The following is a 20,606-nucleotide window of genomic DNA, read 5'->3' as shown; positions in this document are numbered from 1 at the left end:
CTGAAAAATAGGATAAAACAGGTCTCAGCACTGTTATTCCAGTAATTTTTAAGATATCCAACATATAATACAAAAGTCAATGTTGAAAAACAGGTTTGTTTTAGTTTATAGTACAATAGCTTTGTTAAATTACTAATAAATATGGAAGATTTAGTAACAAAACCTATAGAAAATTTAATTGTCAAAATTTCTGTAAACAGCCAAAAAAGTAAATAAAAAAATTAAAAAATTGGCTTTTTATTGAATAAACATTCTTTTTAACCATTCTTTGGTATATCAGCTATTTTTCACTATCTGTAACTCGAAAACAAAGCATTTCCAGACCTACATTTTCATTAACTCTTTCATTATTTTCCCCAGTAGAGCATATCCTGAAAGTATCTCCGTTTTTTTTTTGTGAGACAGCTACAAACATAATTTTTTGAAAATTCAAATTATTTATCAACATATTGAAAACAGTGCCAATTAAATTCAAATATAACAACTTAGCCACCAAAACACAGTACCAGAAAAACCTAAAAAAAACTAATAACAGCAGTTGACATTCATGGGATCCCACATCATCAGTCGGTTCACAATTCTATACTTATATCAAATAACAAAAAAGAAATAAAACCTTAAAAATGTAGAAAACATAAATACTTTAACAAACACAAAATTTTTAATTTGTAATGTAGTGTTGTTACAAATTTTTAATTTGTAATACTGTGGTGTTGTTACAAATTTTGTGGTTGTTGCGAGTGTTTATTTTCTAAATTTTTAATTTTTTATTCCTTTTTTGTTATTTGTTTGATGTAATTATAGAATTGTGTATTGACTGATGATGACAAACTGGTATTGTGCTTTAAAGGCATTGGCAAAGAAACAGTGATTTGGAGTCTTGTTTTTGAGTGCCAGTGGTTAGGTTACAGAGAAAAGTAAATTGAATGAATTACATAGAAGACTTTTTATGTTGAAACAGCTCAGTGTCTTATTCAATTTTTACATGCTAATGCACTGTTTTCATTTCCTAATACACCACATCTTTTTAAGTTTAAGAACAATTGAGAATAAAAATTAAGTTAATATAAAGTTAAGCTTGAATAAAAATTAAGTTAATTTGAATGCTGTGTTTACAGCAAACATTGTTTAAATCTTAACATTAATAAAACTTAATTTTCCTTAAAATTTGTTATAATGTGCAAAAAGTTTTAATATCAGGCTGTTTAATTACATTGGTGTATAGAAATTTATTGTATCATATGATTATGCCATAGGGAAGGGGAGGCAGTCATTTAATATGAAATTTATGAGATATGACAGGAGCTGAAAAAAATTTTCATTATTTTTTTCTTGAATTGCAAAAGAAAAATTTGCAGTAACTCTTCAATCATTAGCTAAAGTTGAAATGTGATAATTTTTCAGAGAAAACAAATTCTGAACTTTTGAAAAGTCTCAAAAACTGTTAAAAATTGTTGTTTTTTGCAAAGCCAATATTTATTGTAAAAATAGCTTTTTTATTGTAATTTGTGTATAAAAAGACTCTTCAGGCAACTGTAATTAATTTGGCTTTTAAGAACTTTTCATGTTCATTTCAAGTACAATCTATTCTTCACGACTTGTACTTTCAAATGGTGAAAAGTTTTAGACCACAAATTGGTGTAAAACTTGTTTATACTTCTTCAAAAAAATGAGCGAAAAATAAAGCATACTCACATGGTAGTCATGGAGGGGGAAGCAGTTCACTGCAATAGCGTGTGAATAAAGCTGAATTCGTAACTTCAAATCGGCACAGTGTGAAAAAAAAATCACTCTATCTGCATTTTTCAGTTTTTTTACAGTAACTAATTAACGAAAATCAATGTTTATGGTTTAAATTATAGGCATTACAAATGCCTACAACCTTTATTCAGAACTTTTTCACCTAGGAAGTTTACCTTGGCCTACAAAATTGAAAAACAGATTTTCGCCACTTTTGAATGGCTGCCACTTTGTCCAGTTAGCAAAAGTTTTGTCCAGTCACATATAAACAAATTATACTTACCCTAATCTACAACCCCATGTACTTCCCTAAACTCTACTAATTTTTTAGTAAAACAATTCCTATTGACTGGATTATAATCAATATCTTACACATTTTTAACTCTTGATGTATGATAAAAATGTTGTGTTCTAATTTTATTTTTTTAATTAAAAATTATCACAATAGAATGGCACAAAACTCTAACATAAACAATTAAAAAATAGATAGCTGCAAACATCTTTATCAAACAATTATTTATCTCAGTATATTTTGTAGCACAAGAGTAAAATGCAAGTCCAACAAATATTATTTTCAAAATAAACACAAGCAAACAAAACTTACAAATAAATTAATACAGAGTTCTTAGTAAAATTAAAAATACTCAAGAACAACAAGGCAAGTCACCTCAGATCCAAGCTCATCTTGTAAAATTGTAGTCTGACACAAACATACCAGTGTCTTCAAAGTATGTTGTGTTACGTGTAACACTCTACTGCTGTATAATTTCAATAGACGTGATAAAAAATCATCATCAAATTTCAAAATTTCTTCAGCCAGTTTAAAACTACTGGTTTCACACTGGTTTAATTCTAACATCCTAAAGAAACAAGAAAACATTATCCAACAAGACAAAACATTTAACAAACTACATACAAAATGAAAAAAGGTAACTTTTAAAGTAAACAACTCTATAAAAAACCTAATGTACTTCAATTAGTTAAAAAATAAATTATTAAATTATTTATCATTACAAGTCAAAAAGAAATTCCTGTGTTTACTTTTATCAAGCTCAAAGCTGGTTTGGATTACTTATGCCACCATTAATAGAAAACCCAAAAAGGAAAAGCTGGTTTAGGCTTTGTATTGGCTATACAAAGCCCAATCACACCAGAAAAGGAACCTCATGCAGCATTTATAAGATGTTATCAAGTTCCTTTCTCACTCAAGAGTAGATTTTAAAGATTGATGATAGATTAACTATCATCACCTCAAAAGTATAATACCATTATTATTGCATTTTTGTTTTCAACCAATGAATTGTCAAAAATATGAAAAGCACTCCAAGATATGATTATATAACAGACATCTACGAGGGATGTTTGATAACTTCATACAAAGTCAAGAGATGGTGCTCATAGTAAATTGTTAAGGTCTTCTTTCCCACATCTCAGTAAGGAGAATAAACAAGTAGTCAGAAGCATTCACAATGGTCATCATTTGAGTCAAATAATGTGATTTATGAAAATGGACAAATAGGAATTTCCTGTAGTGATCAAACATTACTTTTTGAAATGCAAAGTCAGACAGGAAGCTAAATCCAAGCTGGATAAATATTATGGTGAATCAGTTGTATCAGTTAAATAGTACACAGGTAGGTGGTTTGGTTATTTTCAGAGTGGTCATATGAGTACAAACTACAATGAAATTCCAAATGGCTTAATGAGGTTACAACTGCAGAGAATATTGCATGCAACATAAGAGGAATATACCTATTATAACATCTCTTTAGAAATTGAACTCCTTAAATTTGACTAGAAAAGCCAATATCTTTTGATATCAAATAAATATCAGGTGACCTTTTTATGTTTCTTTTAATCTCATCATTATATTCACTTCGGTCTTTATAGAAACTAGTAAGAGATGAGTAACTATATATTTTCTCTCTTTAGATGTGAGAGAAATTATATATACATACATATATATAAAATCAGGTTAATATATATAGGAACATAAACCTACATCTGATGTGGTAATAAATATATAACCATAACAAAAAGCATCTCAGCATTTCTGGCTTCGTATTTCAAAAAGTAATGTGTTATCACTACAGGAAATTCTTTTTTGTCCATTTTCCACAAATCACATTACTTGACTCAAATGACTACTATTATGAATGTAACTGACTACTTGTTTATGCTCCTCTCTCTCTCTCTATATATATATATATATATATAGCAAGTTTTACGCTCCTGTATATACATGCTCCATACATATATATATATATATATATATGTATATATATATATATGTATATATATATATATAGTAGGGTTTACACTGCTCTATATATATAATTTTTTTTTTTTAATTTAAGTAGTGCAGGCATTAAATGACATTGATTTAATTGTGATCTTTTGCTACCATCTTTTGAATCTTACAAATGGTAATAAATATATTACTATATACTGAATGATAAATCACATTTCTACTTACATGGAAATTATCCGCTTTTATTCTACTTAAATTTCTATCCATTTTATCAATGTGGATACAAATAGTGGCCACCTTAGGATGTAGTGTTCATCATGTAGAATTTTTAAGGTGTATTTGAAAATGCTATTAAATGAATTACTAATATGTAGTAAAAATTAATGTTCAAATGAATAAATAAAAAAAATTAATTTTGAAAACTGCCTGTTTTAATGGCTCACCCACTACACTGAAGAAAGTTTGAAATACCAAAAACAGTAATACATTTTTTTTAAAAATCAACAATGATAATAAATTATTAAATTACAATAAAATGTAGAATAAAAACTCAGTAACTAATAACATGAAAAAAGAATTTTACTGAATAATTAATACCTTAATACTGTATCGGAAATTTTGGCCCATAAATTATGAATTCTTTCCTTATTACAAATTTCATCTTTCAAATGATTTTCTACTTTTAGTAAGGAAACACAGCACCTAAATGACAAAACAAATTTCTGAAAATACTCTAAATAGAAAATTACATTTTTAACAAACATATTAGGAAAAATAGAACAAGGATAAAAACACTGTTCACTAATGACTCATTTTTCTTAAAATTTAATTTATTCACAATCATCATGATTCATGAATCATGGTGTAATTATTAATAAATATTTCAAAAACAGTTTAAAAAAGTAGCAGAATTCTAAAAGGTATTACTTTTTCACATTGTAATACAAGGTCCATATACCAAATGCCTAAATTCAACATTTTTCTAGATTGGCAAATGCCCTATATGTTTTCCTTTTATAGTTTTTATTACATAAAATAACAAGGAAGTAATTTCATATGGAAAAAGTTAACTGTTGTGTATTTTTTTGATAACGTTTTACAAAATGTATGAGAGTAAGATAGTATCATGGCTTATATATACATATATAAAATATATATTTATACAGTGAAATTTAATGGATACTTCCCAATGACAGACTCCTCTTAACACAACACCTACATAGCAGTTTTATGGAGGTATTAATGGCTAAAATACTTCTCAATAACGGAGCTTCAATACAATGGATGTGGACAATGAATTTACCAATAAAAACTATTTAATCAGTTATTGAAAACAAACAACAAGAATAAAAATTGAATTTTTTTTTGTTTTATTTTATATTCAACGTAACTAATTTGTTTATCTGTTGTGAATTGCATCACTTCCTGCCTTGACGCTGATGTAATGATTTCAATCAATTTATCATCAGTTGCTGTACACTGAACCCACTAATATTTTTATGGTAGGTACTATATTTTTATTGTAGTACATTTTCCATATATAAGTTTACTGTACGTTCAATTTTGTGCATTTTATAAAAATCATTACAACCATCGTTACAGCAACTTAAAATGTTTCAAAAACATAAACACTTAACATAAAAAGAAAAAGTAGCAGTTATAAATGTCTACAAAAAGAAAAACTCACGTGTGTGTGACATGGCAAAATGTTTTGATATCAAGAAAATTCAGGTAAGTGATATATTAAAAAGTGGAGATGATATCCTAAGCTGTGGACTGAAAATGAAAATCAGTTTAGCAAACATACATTTCCTAAAATTCCAGGCTAGTGGTTGACATTTGACTTACGAGTGATTTTGCGGGGCTTATGCTAATAACATTCCAGTCTCTGGAACTTTGATGTATGAGAAAGGCCTAAAAATTGTAAAAAGAACTCAGTTTCGATAAATTTAAAGCATCAGGGAGTTCGATAGATAAATTCTGAATTAGACATAAAATTTCATTTAAAAATGTTTGTGGTGAAGCTGGGGCTGTAGATGAGAATTTGGGGTCTGATTGGAAGGAAAAGTTAAATGAAATAAGCGTGAGTTATAATGAAAGAAACATTTTTAATTGTGATGAGACTGGTCCTTTTTTTCCGGCTTTGCCCAGTAAAACAATGTGTTTGAAAGAGGATAAATGTACCGGAAGAAAAAATAAAAAGAAAGACCGACTGTTATGTTGACTGTGAATTTGAAAAAGCATTAATAATCGATAAATCTGTAAAGCCTCGATGTTTTACGGGCATAAACATAAACTCGTAAGAAATTGAATGGTATTCAAATAAAAAATATTGGATGACTAGGGCCATAATGATGGACTGGTTGTTAAGTTTTGTTCATAGAATGGGAAGGCAAAATAGGAAAGTCATACTATTCTTGGACAATGCAAAATCGGACCCTAATGTTAGCTTAGAAAATGCAGAATAATATTTCTTCCCCCACATACTACTGCAGTATGTCAACCACTAGATCAGGGGATCATTCAGAACTTTAAAATTTCGTACAAAAAAAGGTGTTATGTACTTGTTGTCAACAATGTATGAAGCTATCAATGCTGATGAGCTTTCTAAAAGCATTAGTGTGTTGGATGCAGTTTTATGGATTCATCTGGTGATAAAGTAGGATAATACTGTGACAGTGAGAAATTTTTTTGTAAAAACCAGTGTTAAACCTCCACAAACTTCAATTTCGTCAATGAAAATCTTAGTGAACCAAATGAAAATTCTGTAAAACAGAGTGAATAATAAGAACTTATTGAACAGTTTGGAAACAGCAAAGAGTACCCAAATATTGACGATATTCTCAACACAGAGGACATATCAACTGATATCTATGATGTTGTTGCTGCCTCAGAGTTGACTACTTCCAAAATAAGCAACAACGACTCTCTGACAATGATGAACCCAGATTTACCATCACGAGTAAGGAATTAGTTAAGTAAAGGATAGAAGTTAGAAAATAAAAACAAATATTTCTTACACCAGAAGTGCAGTCACTTATTGAAAAAAAAAAACTAGGACTTAGTCCAAACTAAAATATGAGGTGTGGCTATTAAATAACAAGACTAATTCTACTACAGAAGAACTGCGCATGCACCAAATTCATATGAGCAACAGCTGTATAGAGTGAAGCCTTCTCTTTCGATTACTGCCACTCCAGTTTCTGCAGACATATTAGTCTGGTCATGGCCTTCATTTGGATAACATCTATTTTTTTGTTTTGCTGCGAAAAAATAATAAGTGTTTTATTAAAGCAAAGAAGTGTCGTGAAATTTCATATGAAATTTGGAAAAACCACTACTGAAACTTATCTTTTATTAAAAAAAGGTAAATGGCAGTGAATGTTTATCATGTACATGAGGTTTTGAGTGATTTAAGCATTTTCAAGATAGCCGAGAAGACATTGAAGATAATGTTCACCAAGGTTGCCCTTCCACAACAAAAACAGATAAAAATATTGAAAAAACCCATAATCTGATCTGCTCTGACCATCGATTAACTATTCTTGCCTTTATTCAAAGTCCTTGCTCAAATCCGTGAAAAAATAAGAAAGACCTGGACTGTGAAAGAACAAGTTATGGGTTCTTCATCGGGACAATGCACAGACTCACACTGCATTGTCTGTCAAGACATTTCTAGCAAAATATAACATCCCACTGTGTGTGTGTGTGTGTGTGTGTATGTATGTGTATGTATGTATATGTGTGTGTGTGTGTATGTGTGTGTGTGATGACAAAAAGAGAAACTGATTGCTAGTCATCCTTTCAACAGAAAAAATTATTTTTTTATCAAAAAATGTGATTACTAGCCCTAAAAAATTTACTTCTTGGCTAGAACACACAGTAGCCAGACTGCATTAATTATTAATTATTTGAATTTTAAAATTAGATAAATTGGGTATATATTAAGTCAACGGAATCACTTTAATAACTTCTTAGCATAACTTCTTAATGTAGGACATTTAGCCATTAATTAACCATAAAATAAGAAACTTTAAAGTTCCATTAGATTGATATAAAGATGGTGGACACTTCATTTAAAAAACTAAATTTTAGAAAATATTTTTGACATGTATACAATTTAGTCAGGCATTCTTTTAAGTGGTCCTTATCACATTAACTTGATGTACATTAAATAAAGGCGTTATTCAAACAATTTTGTTTAGCATAAAATAATCAACATCTTTGAATTTGATATCTTTTCAGTTACTTTTCATAAAAATAGCTTTCACAGCCGGACAAATAAAAGATTTTCCATCAAGAGTTAGGAATCCACACACATATTTCTCACAATCAGATTGTAATGTATAATTCTAATGACAGACATCCAGTGTTAAACTACTTTTTTATAATTTAATATTCTTAAAGTGGCACCTAATTAACTGTGAATAGTTATCTAATAGCAATTCTAAACACTAAATTGCCCTGTAAAACATATGCAAAAGGCAGGGCAGTTATAAGTTACACAAATGAAACACTTCGTGTGCAGAAGCACTTTCAATTTGATTCTGAAGTTAATCTTACTTATGATTGACATTTGGAAAGTTCTCACAGAAACATAAGATTTTTCATAAATTTATCACTTTTTATTCTTCAATATAGAGAAAAACATACATCCAAAAATTCTTTCAATCTAGAGTATGGATTATTCTTGTATTGAATCTTGCAATTCAATACATTTAAATCAATGATTTTCTAACTTATTAATAACCTCAGAATAATGCAATTTGTCCAACTCTGCAAAATAAACAGTTTCAGCTTTGATCTCATCATCTAAAAAGAACCTTCATCCCATGAGCCAATTCTTCATGTTTGGGAATATGAAGTAATCGACGGGAGCCTTAACATGATGAAGCTCTTCTAAGAAAAGGTCATGGAGCTTTGCAGCAACAAACTACCAAGACATGTATTCAGACGCATTATCATGGTGAAAAAGCACTTTCTTTTTGGCCAGATATGAACATTTAGCCTGAATAGCACCCTTCAATTGGTCCACTAATCAATTATAATACTTCCTGGTGATGGTCCTGCCTTTTTCCAGGTAGTACCATTCTTGTAATGTAAGCATCGCACCACAAGAATCCTAAAAATCCAAAGCAATAATATTTCCAGCAGATACAGAACCATTTTTGCTTTCTTTTGGCACTTTCACCTGCTCCTATCTGTATTCACCTGGGCTGACCTGAGCCCCAAGGGTCCAGGTTCTGGCTAGACAGGCCAGCTAGAATGCATGTGTATATATATTAAATCAACATAAATATATAAATCAAACATATATAAATCAAGTTTTATATATATATATAAGGGACTTAATAAACCTCCATTAAATCTTCTGCCTGCAATCTCAAATGTTTCAATCATGCAGGGGTCTGTAATAAATGGAATGCCCTGATTTTGCATCTAGAAAACTTAAATCTGTTACACAGTAAGTACGTTTAAAAAAAAATTTGTTGTAAAGAACAAAATATTTAAAATAAACATATTTATAAAAATATATAGGTCGTTTTCTAAGTACTTGTTTATAAAGTTGATCGCTTCAAATTAAATATGGAGGAAACAAATTTTTTGATGAGATAAACATTTTTGCTAACTAAAAATAAATGTACTATAGGACTTCATACTGCTATCATGGACATTCTTGAATTACAGATAATAGTATAAAACAAAAACTAATCAATTGATAGATTGTAACTTTGGCTATAATTGTTATATTTTATCTTCAAAAAACTTATAGCAATAAAAAAAAAAATTACATTTTTTTTCATATAACTACTTACACTCAGATAATAAAATTTAAGTATCTGCACAAACATCTGAATATATAACTGTACCAGAAAACCATTATAACCCTTTACCATCCTAGATAGTACTAATTATTTAACTGGCTCATAGACTAATAATACAATTTTACCTAATTACATAAAATCTAACAATTAAGTATAAAAGATAATTGTAAAATAAACTGCAGACTTTGAATGTATAGAAAAATAAGTTATCTGCCCCTTTTTTTTGCTCATTGTTTCTATGTCTACTTAACCTAGAGTTCATGTTTAACCTTCTCTGAAATAATATAGTGTAACTTCAAAGTAAAATTAGTGTAAGTGATCTTTCACATATTTGTTTTTATGGGTAAATAAATATGAATAAATGTTTTCATATATGATAAAAACTACAACAGGCTTCACATATAATCGAAGCTACAACTGTAAATCACAGGAAGTAATGATTAGGAGAAACAAAAAAATTACATACCAACAATCAAAGCTATGCTTAAAAATTACATTAGATTTTAAACAATTCTGGAGCTAATGAAAAAGGGAGACAATATGAATGATTCTTTCATACTGTTTATTTATTGCTTTGTTATTTTATAATTTTTACTCTATTTACTTAACTTAGTAAACATAAGAATTGTCAATGATATTTTAAAAGAAAAATATCATACGTGTAGGAAATTTATTAAAGGATTAATTTATTTTATACCCTCAGCAATTTATCAATTTGAAGAATACTTAGACAAGATACTGCTTAAAGCTTATAAAATTAAAAACTATACAATAAGCAATCTTACTAAGTTTTTGTGTTTGTCATCAATCACCTGACTGGTTTCACGTACTTCTTCATTCCTCTCCATTTTAAGCATATCTCCTATTTTTTATACACCCATTACATCCTAAAAACTCAATAACTTATTTTAAAAACTTTAATCTCAATCTTCCTTTATCATTTTATCTTTTATGCATCCTTCTAGAACCTTATTTTCTGGCCCAGAAATTCTCAAAACACAGCCAACCAACCTCATCCATTTTTACAAGATTATTCCAGAAATAATTCTCTTCACAATATGTCTTAAAACCTCTTCAATCCTTATTCTATCAATCCATCTAATCAACATTTACATTTCAATGGCTTCACATTTCTTTGTTTTCCTGGCTTCCCTTCTGTCCATGCATTACTGCTGTTGTGAAAATTTCTAAACTAATAAATAATTTTTACTATATTCATTAATATTTACTATGAATATGTATGATTTAGAAATTAAAAAATTTCTAAATCTATACATGATACCAGATCATTATTTCTTTATAAAAGCTCTCTTGGCATGTGTAAGGGTGCTGCTTTTGGCATTTTCTTTATTTTGTACAAATATTTTGTATAAATAATTTTTCTTTTATCCCTTCTTTTCTTTTGGACAATATAAATAATGCTTTTATTGAAATTGAAACCACATCTAAAGTCTCAAGTTTTCTATACGACAGTGTATAATCTATTCAGTTCTCCTTCAGATAGCATATAATTCAGAAAGTATATCACCAATTCCTATAGGTTATTATTTTTAAAGACATTCAACGCTCTGTAAAATGCATACTGTAATACAGTCTCCTCTAAATCATCACTCACTTCTTTTTTCTCCCCAAGTAAGTTTAGATGCCTTTCTCAAGCTAGATATATGTTAACTGTAATTACATTCTTCACTGCAGACCTTGTCCTCCACCCATCTCTCTTTGTAATTTCGCACTTTCTATTAATTTCAGTTCTTATATGAAACATGTTTTGCTGCTATCAGCTGCTACATTTTGATATCAGTCTGTCTAATATCTTCCTGTACCTTCTAACCTCATCCATATCTATCCAATGTGTATCAATCTTTAAAACTACTCCATTTTATTATTTTTATCAACTGCTGTTGATAAACTCACTTCATAATAATTATTAAAAAAAATCATGTCACAAAAAGAGTGATAATCGATGAAACACAGGAAAGAAACTGAATTCACATTCCTGGTACCAGAATATTTATTCTTTTCCTTTTTTAGTTTCCTTCAATCCTTTATCAGAGCATAATTTACAGTAACATCTATTACTTTCTTTTTGTGGAATGTAAACTGCAAAATAACAAGCAGTCCATACTACTGTTGACGGAAGGAGGCCTTGGTCATGATTCAGTCTGGAACCAGAGCCATTGTAAAATCAACTAAAAACATTATTCTGTTGGTTATCTCTTTAAGTACTGCATAGCTACTGAAAACATATCAATGAAAAATAATCTTTTCCATCATTTTATAGTCTTTTTCTGAAAAGAATAATAACTACAGAGTTGGTCAGCTACATCAGTACCATTCTTGTTACAATGTTATAATTATTGTTAATATATTATATATATTATTGTTAATAGTAGCCAAAAACTACATATTAAACTAAAATTTATTACATTTAGTAAACCACCTTTATCTCTTAACTAATGCTGGGTCAACAAGAAATAGATCTAATAGATTCATTTGCAAGCAAGATATTAAAATATCATCTCACCCTTTTTTGAAATTTTTGATTTTGAAAATTTATGAAACACCTCTTTTATTCGTCATGATATATTTTTACCTACAGATATCATGATATTCTTCATATATTTATTCTGTGCAACTACACAGAATGCTTCCCTTCCCACAGAAAAAACAATACAGAATAATTTTTTTGGGAAACACAAAAATAATCAGATGCAAAAAATAACCTAGAGAGTAGTACCTTTGCAATTTAAAACCCAAACATAAATATCACAATTAAGCTCAAAACCAGTGGAAGCAATACACACAGTAGTCATATTTATTTTTTTGTTCTTATATAAACCCCAAACCCTATCCTCCATCTAAATGGGCACTTAAAATCACTGAAAGTAAGATATGTATATGGGTGTAAATTTCTTGGTATTGTTTTATAAAAAAAATTCAAAGAAAAACCAAATGTTGTGAATAGGGTCATGTGCTTATTTGATTTTATTTATATATGTTGAATTATTATTTACATATAAAGAAACCCTCTGAACTGATTACAATACATATAATTTTTCTACAAAACCAAATACACATATTTAGGCTCCAGTAATAAATCATTTTGGCAAGTTCATTACACACATGTGCAGTATAACAGAAAAAACACGTATATTTAATTTTATGTATTTTAATTTAGTTTTACAGTAACCTATCATTGCCAAAACGCCTTTTTAAAGAAGCAATGCAAGAAGCTGTGCACAATTTGTGTTCATCTATACTTTTTTTATTGTGTCACTTCACAGAAAACTGAGAAAGTTAAGTACAGAGTAGGTTTAATTTCTGTTAGATAAACAACTGCTTGAACTAAAGTAAAAATACCTAAAATAGTACTTCAGTTCCATACAATCCCATTTTTTTTAAATAGGGAAGTTTAAGTAGTTTACACTGACAAAAGCTTCCTGCAGCAGTATCAAAACATATTGATGCGGTATTTTTTTAAATTTAGAATTTTGAATAGACTTTAGATTTTAAAGTCACTTTAAAATCTTATCCAAGACTTACCAAGTTCTTTTTTTTAAATAAGAACTTATACCCTCACCACAATTTAACAACTTCACAGCTTACCTACAACAATGGTCCAAGATAACTGAAGAAGCCTTCTGTGACATCATCTGTTCTAATAAAAACTGTAGTAAATTTAGATAATGCTTCTCATTCATAATATCAGGATGTGCATTAAGAAGTTCAGTTAATATAGCCAACCTGGAACATTGAAAGGAAACAAAAATAATAATAAAAAGTGCTCAGTATTCAAAAGATGATTTTGTGACTATATGACTATCATGATAGAAGAAATTTCCTGAATGTTAATAAATTAAATAGTAAGAAAATACAATTTAAAATCTTGTCAGTTTAAAATACAATTTATAATTCTTTTTTATCATAAAAAGATCCTATACACTCTCCACAAGGATTTTAGAATCACTAAACTTCCATGAAAAATTTTTGTTCAACCAGTTCCTGTATTATTAACAAAAGTGGGTGCTAACAAAAATATATACAACAGAATTACTACTGTTTTTTCCCCAACATTTCATTAACTCCTTGAGTTAAACAAAAAGGAAAAAGTTGAAAAGTGATTTTTGGCACAATTACTATATTATACCTTCCCTTGTTATAACATCTAATACTATCAAAGACTTAAAATCCATTTCTACATAAATGTGTTGTACTGCATTTAAAATAAATTTTTAGAGTTAACTGAATAATTTATTAACTATTTTTTAAGTTTGCCTAAAATTATTTTAAACATTTTTTATTAGTTCAAAAAACTCTCAGTGGTTGTCCCATTACCAAATTCTTAAGTATAGTAGCCATTAATATACATATAAATTACTTTATCTTTTTTCTTCTTTTTTTTCTAAACATTTAAAAAATTTTATTTTATTTCAGTTTTTTCAGTTTAAAAATTTTTAAACTGAAATAAAAGTAACTTTTCAGTAAAAAAAAATTTTTTCATTCATTTTTAAAATCAGATAAAAGTTTAAAATAAATAGTAGTCAAAAAATTCTTAAGAATTGACTAAAATCCTAAGATCATAATAATATGCACATTTTCTCTATTTTCCTGTTTCTATACTTCCCTGATTCCCTGTTTCCTATTTCCCAATAAGTCCCCTTTCCCTTTCTCCTCTTTCCCCTTTCCCTTTTTCCCCGCGCATAAATTAGTCCAATAGTTTTTTAGTCTACAGCACACATACAAACACTGCCTTATATATATATATATATATATATATATATATATATATAGAAGAAGAAAGTCTATTTGTATATTTCTTTGTTTCGTAAATATCTCAACACCAGCACCACCTAGAAGGTATAGTTTATGCAAACATTTTTCTTTTCAACTAATACGAGGGTTATTTTTTTCAAGGTCTGATTGGTCATGAAATAAAAACCTGCGCAAAAATCGGTTGAACCTTTGCGCATATGTGTTGCGCAGAGTCTCTAATATGGCCTTCAATCACGCCGCATCACTTCATTTAGTTCTGAACACGCAGCTAGCACGTAAACATGTCTACAACAATAGCATCTCCTGCCAAGCGTGAAGTGCGTGCGGTAATTCGATTACTTCAGGCTGAGGGGTGTAATGCAGCTGAAATTCATCGACGAATAAGTAATGTGTACGGTGAAACTTCAATGAGTGACAGCAAAGTACGATAATGGTGCAGGAACTTTAAAGCAGGACGTACAGATGTTCATGATGCAGGCCAGGGAAGGAAGCGAGTGTCAACCAATGATCTCATTGAGCAAGTGGATGAGGCAATTCGAGAAAATCGTCGGTTCACAATTTCTGTATTGAGTGATTAGTTTCCTGAAATTTCAAGGTCAGCTCTCTACACCATTGTGTGTGAAAGACTTCAGTACTGCAAACTGTGTGCGAGATGGGTTCCCAAGATGCTGTCCGACCATCACAAAACAATGAGAATGGAAGCCTCCCTAAAGTTTCTCCAGCACTACCACAATGAAGGAGAAGATTTTTTGAACAAAATTGTCACAGGGGACGAGACATGGGTCCATTTCGAAACTGAATAAACAAAAGAACAATCCAAACAGCGGATGCATTCTCATCTCCCAGTAAACCAAAGAAGTTCAAGCGAACCTTCTCCAACAGAAATTGTATGGCTACTGTGTTCTGGGACCGGAATGGAGTTTTGTTGGAATTCATGGAACATAGAACGACCATCACTGCAGCCTCATACTGCGTGACTCTTCAACGTCTACGAAGGGCAATTCAGAATAAGCGGAGATTATTGTTGTCATCTGGCATTATCTTTCTCCATGACAATGCTCGGCCACACTCTGCAACTGTAACAAAGAAGCTCCTGCAGTGTTTTCGTTGGGAAGTGTTTGATCTCTCACCATACAGCCCGGACTTGGCTCCATCCGATTTTCACCTCTTTCCTCACATGAAACGCTGGCTAAGAGGACAACATTTTGACACAGACATCGAGCTGCAGACCAGCGCAGAAACATGGTTGAAAACACAGGCGGCTCCGTTCTACAACGAGGGTATTGGAAAGTTGGTACCATGCTACGACAAATGTCTAAATCGGAATGGCGACTGTGTAAAGAAATAGCGCAACTATGTAAGTACTTGTTACAAATAAATAATTTTTTATTTTCACTGTGGTTTTAATTTTGTGACCGATCAGACCTTGAAAAAAAAATAACCCTCATATATATTCTGAAAATGAACCAAATCAGACCATAAATGCAAATTTTTCCAATCACCTCAACACCAACACAATCTAACAGGTCCATTTTTTCAGAGGTATTTTTTTCCATGTAAGTAATATATTCTGATATGAACCAAATTGAACCATAAATACAATTTTTTTAAATATCTCAATCCCAATGCCACCTGGCGGGTCCATTTTTTGCAAAAATATATTTTTTTTCACGCAACTAATATGTATTCTGAATGAGCCAAATCAGACAATAAATAAATTTTTTTGAAATATCTCAATCCTAGCAGATCCATTTTTTGCAAAAATATTTTCACATAACTAACATATATGCTGAATAAGAGCCACATCAGACCATAAATACAATCTTTCAAAATATCTGGACCCCCAGCACCACCTAGCGAGTTCAAATTAATTCAGAAATCTTTGCAGGCATGTCCACAACAACTCACCAAAGTTTCATCGTAATTGGATGAATGGCATAGGAATGCATATGGGACGAACAAACATTCATTTATATATATAAATACACGACGTGCTACCCAAAAGTTCAGGAATTTGAATTTTGCGCATGAACCATTGCTGGTACAACCTGCTGCCGCTAGATGTGGCTAACAATACTCTTTGTGAATCAGTGTTCCAACAGCTATGACAATGAGAGGCTGCATTGTTGGCTTTCGTGCGGTTGTGTAATGCTGTGTTTTACTGCTTTGGCAAAGATCTAAATGGCAGATTTTAAAGAGCAAAGAACCTGTATCAAATTTTCCTTCATGCTTAAAAAACTGGTGCAGAAACCCATCGCATGCTTGTGGAAGCATTTGGTGACAATGCTATGAGTAAAAGTAAAACTTTTTTGTGGTACAAACGATTTAAAGATGGACAAACGACAGTCGATGACGATAAGCGTTCACGAAGACCATCAACAAGCGCAACACCGGAAAACATCGTGAAAGTGCAAGAGGCTATTGTTGCAGATCGTAGACAAACAATCCATGATGTTTGTGCAATTGTACAAATGTCATATGGGTCTGTGCAACGCATCTTGTCGGACAATCTGAACATGTGATGCATTGCTACAAAATTCGTACCGAGACTGTTGAACAGCGACCAGAAACAAATCACGTAGCTGTCTGTAGTGAACTGAAAAATTCAGCAAGAGATGACCCTAACTTCATCTCCAACATCATAACCGGTGATGAGACATGGGTGTACGGGTATGACACTAAAACTATGGAAGTCCCCCAAGTTCACCTGAAACACCTGGTCGCCAAGTTCACCACGGCCAAAAAAAGCACGCCAAGTTCACAGCAACATGAAGTCCATGATGATTGTTTTTTCGACATCAAAGACATTATCCATAAGGAATTTGTTCCTCTTTGTCATACTGTCAATGTATTGTAATTGTGAAGTTTTGAAGTGGTTACGTGAAAGCATTAGGCGCAGACATTCAGAACTGTGGGGTAACAAAGCTGGGTTTTGCACCATGACAACACATCGCTAGCTATTCGGAATTTCTTGGCTTCCAAAAAGACGGTAGTGATTCCCCACCCACCCTATTCACCTGACCTTGCCCTGTGCGACTTTTTTTCTCTTTTCAAAAATAAAATTTCAGTTGAAAGGCCATTGTTTTAACACAATTGAGGAGCTTCAGGAAGAAACAGAACGTGCTTCGAACACTTACACCTGCAGACTTCCAGGGAAACATGGAATCATGGGAAAAACACTGGGATCACTGTATCAATGCCAACGGGGATTACTTTGAAGGAGACAGTGGAAATTATAAGTTATGGTAAGCTATTTTATTTTTATGGTAAAATTCCCCAAACTTTTGGCTAGCACCTAAGATTATTTTATTTAACGTAAATTTAATTCTATTATTTTTGCAATATTAGAACCATTCAGTTCGAACCCAGCTCAAAGAGTGATAGAGACTCACAGTTCACAGTTCATTATTTCAATTCAATAAAGTTTGTGATTCCACCGGCAAATCACCACTATTACATACATATCTTTTTTTAAGGTGAAATATACATAAAAACCTTCTCAATTGAACCAAGAAACATGGGTAAAAATTTGCTTGCAATTGATCAAGTGGTTTTTTTGTTTATCCCAAACAAACAAAAAAACTCCTTTTCCTCTTTATATAATACTATAGATGATAATGAGTACGTAAATTAAAACTTTATGTGTACAAGTGATACGTATTAATTTACTCTCAAAATCCTGTAAATATATATCTAACATTATAGCTGACAGTGGAAATCCCACACAGGTTAAGATTTTTTATTTGTATAATATTTGTTATTAATTCAAAATAGTTTTGTTGACATATATTTCTTATAATAGTAACGATACCATTAATAAATTTTGCATCTTCTTGGGTTACTTTTTAAATTATTTTTTATTATTTTTATAGTATGGTCTATAGGTATACTAGGATACATGTTAGTTATATCATAACTAACCATTTAGTTTCATTATGAATGAAACAAACCATTCTAGTTTCTTTATTTAAATTTAAGCTGTTTAATTTATTTATTAACTTGTAATCATTTTTTTTACATTAAATGCATTAGGTAAATTTATTTTATTCCTAAGAATTTTATCTATTATTTTGGATATGATATAACAGAGGGAAGGTTTAAAATTGATTAAAGGTCACAATGGGATGTCGCACAACCCATAGGAAAAACAAATAGATCCTTTCAAACAAAATTCCTTGAACGTTATACAAATTACAAAAGTAATAAATTAGGTTTATCTAATATGCCAAACCATTTAGTAAAGAATTAAACATTCTATTTCTGATATTACACAAATTTAGAAATATTAGAAATTTAATAAAGATGACAAAAGAGTAAATATATTTTTAAAAATATTACATACATAAATAAAAACAAAAATTTCAATTTGATAAACCATTAGGGAGTGTTTGAGGAAGACAGTATTATAAAAACAGCAACCAATAGCAACACTCACATAATAAATTAGTACACAATTTTCACTATAATATTGCACTAATGTAACAAACAATAGATCTTGTGCTTGGTTTATTTCAGTATTTTTAATTTTTAACATTTTTAGTGTCTTTTTAATATGCAGTTTAATTATTCAGTTTATTATTCAATCGTGACTGAAGATACAAAATTCCACTAAAGTACTTTCATGATAAAATTGAGATAAAATACGTCGTATCTTGATATTCTATACTAGGTGGTTTATGTTAATAAAATTTAATATATATATATATAAACACACATGATCAAAGCACCTCAAGATCAAGTTAGACCTGATTAGTACATTAAGACAATGAAAGATGTAAAATGCAACAGAAACCTTTTCTTTTAAATGTCAAACTAATCAATCATCACTGACCTCATTTTATTTACAATTTTAATTTTAATTGACAAAATTATCTCCTTATATTTTTTAAACAAGATTTGGACTAATGCAAATCATTTAGACAAAATTAAGTAGTGGGGGACTTGTTAAATAAAGGCTCTATTGGGACCATATACCATTCATGCTCTACTTTGTACTGAAAATTTACTGTAAAAACAGAATTAAATAAATCCAGTAAATTAATCAATCTCTGTAGAATAAAAAGATCTACAACTTGAAAAAACTGTTTTGAACAAAAAACGTATGAGATTTTGTTCATTACTTCCCATAATAATGTAAATTTAAAATTTTTCAACAGAATTATTCAGATTAAATATTTTTCAAGAAAATTCAACTTACTTTATTCACTTAAAATTTAAAAGTATGATTAAAATCAAAATCTCATTTTACCATGGCCACATAACCAGTGGTTCCTTGCCATTAGATAATTCAACCAGTTGTTCTAAGAGTGCTTGAAAACTTGCTTCAATACGTCGTCTCTTAGCATTAGGAGCTGACAACAGTACTGAATCATTCATTGCTGGGACTGTGACATCAAACACTCCTGGCCATATATTAAAATTTGTATAAACCTTTAAAAAAGAAATTAATAGATTAATATGGCTACCAGTTTAAAAATCTTTTTAGTTTTACATGATACACAATGTACACACACTTATAACCCAATTTAAAAATTGAACATTTTATATAAAAGCTACTATCTTGTAGAATAAATTATAGTAATAAATTAAAAAAACTTCCATGAAAATTAATAAATCTGTACTAACTGACCTACCCCACTAAGTATCTTCTTTTGTCTTTATAAATTAATAATAAAGTAATTTTATTATGATGAATGTTTTCACTCTAACTTAAAAGATCTTAGAAATTCAACTATAGCATAATAAACCAAATTAAAACAACCACATGAAGTATGCACAGCAGGTAAAAACTTGCCGCAAACAAATTATTTTTTTAGCCATCAAGCTTTTGATACACTTGTCTAATTTTATTCACTTTTTGCTACTTTTATCTTATCCATTCATAATCAAACATAGTCTGTTTGAATTTTATACTCTAATGAATTTCTCAAATTAAAATCTTTCCATTCTATTTTCTCTCAACCAACCAAGTTTTCAATTAGTACATCAATCTTTCAAAACCCACTATTCATTTTGAT

At 30.1% G+C, this 20,606-nt stretch overlaps 1 protein-coding gene across 2 annotated transcripts in view; it reads right to left on the bottom strand.

The window, feature by feature from the left end:
- LOC142324609 (uncharacterized) overlaps positions 1-20,606 on the bottom strand; it is a 36,166-nt gene that overhangs the window by 1,049 nt on the left and 14,511 nt on the right. For both annotated transcript variants that reach the window (XM_075365456.1, XM_075365455.1), the window contains exons 4-7: positions 19,838-20,019; positions 13,423-13,560; positions 4,589-4,693; positions 2,408-2,600 (exon numbers count right to left, since the gene is read on the bottom strand). In XM_075365456.1, coding sequence (XP_075221571.1) covers positions 2,408-2,600; positions 4,589-4,693; positions 13,423-13,560; positions 19,838-20,019 — 618 coding nt within the window. The remainder of the gene's footprint in view (positions 1-2,407; positions 2,601-4,588; positions 4,694-13,422; positions 13,561-19,837; positions 20,020-20,606) is intronic.

The sequence above is a fragment of the Lycorma delicatula genome, chromosome 5 (genome assembly GCF_047948215.1).
Source record: "Lycorma delicatula isolate Av1 chromosome 5, ASM4794821v1, whole genome shotgun sequence".
NCBI lineage: Eukaryota > Metazoa > Arthropoda > Insecta > Hemiptera > Fulgoridae > Lycorma > Lycorma delicatula.
Note: the sequence above shows the minus strand (reverse complement) of the source record. Positions and strands in the feature narration are given on the sequence as shown.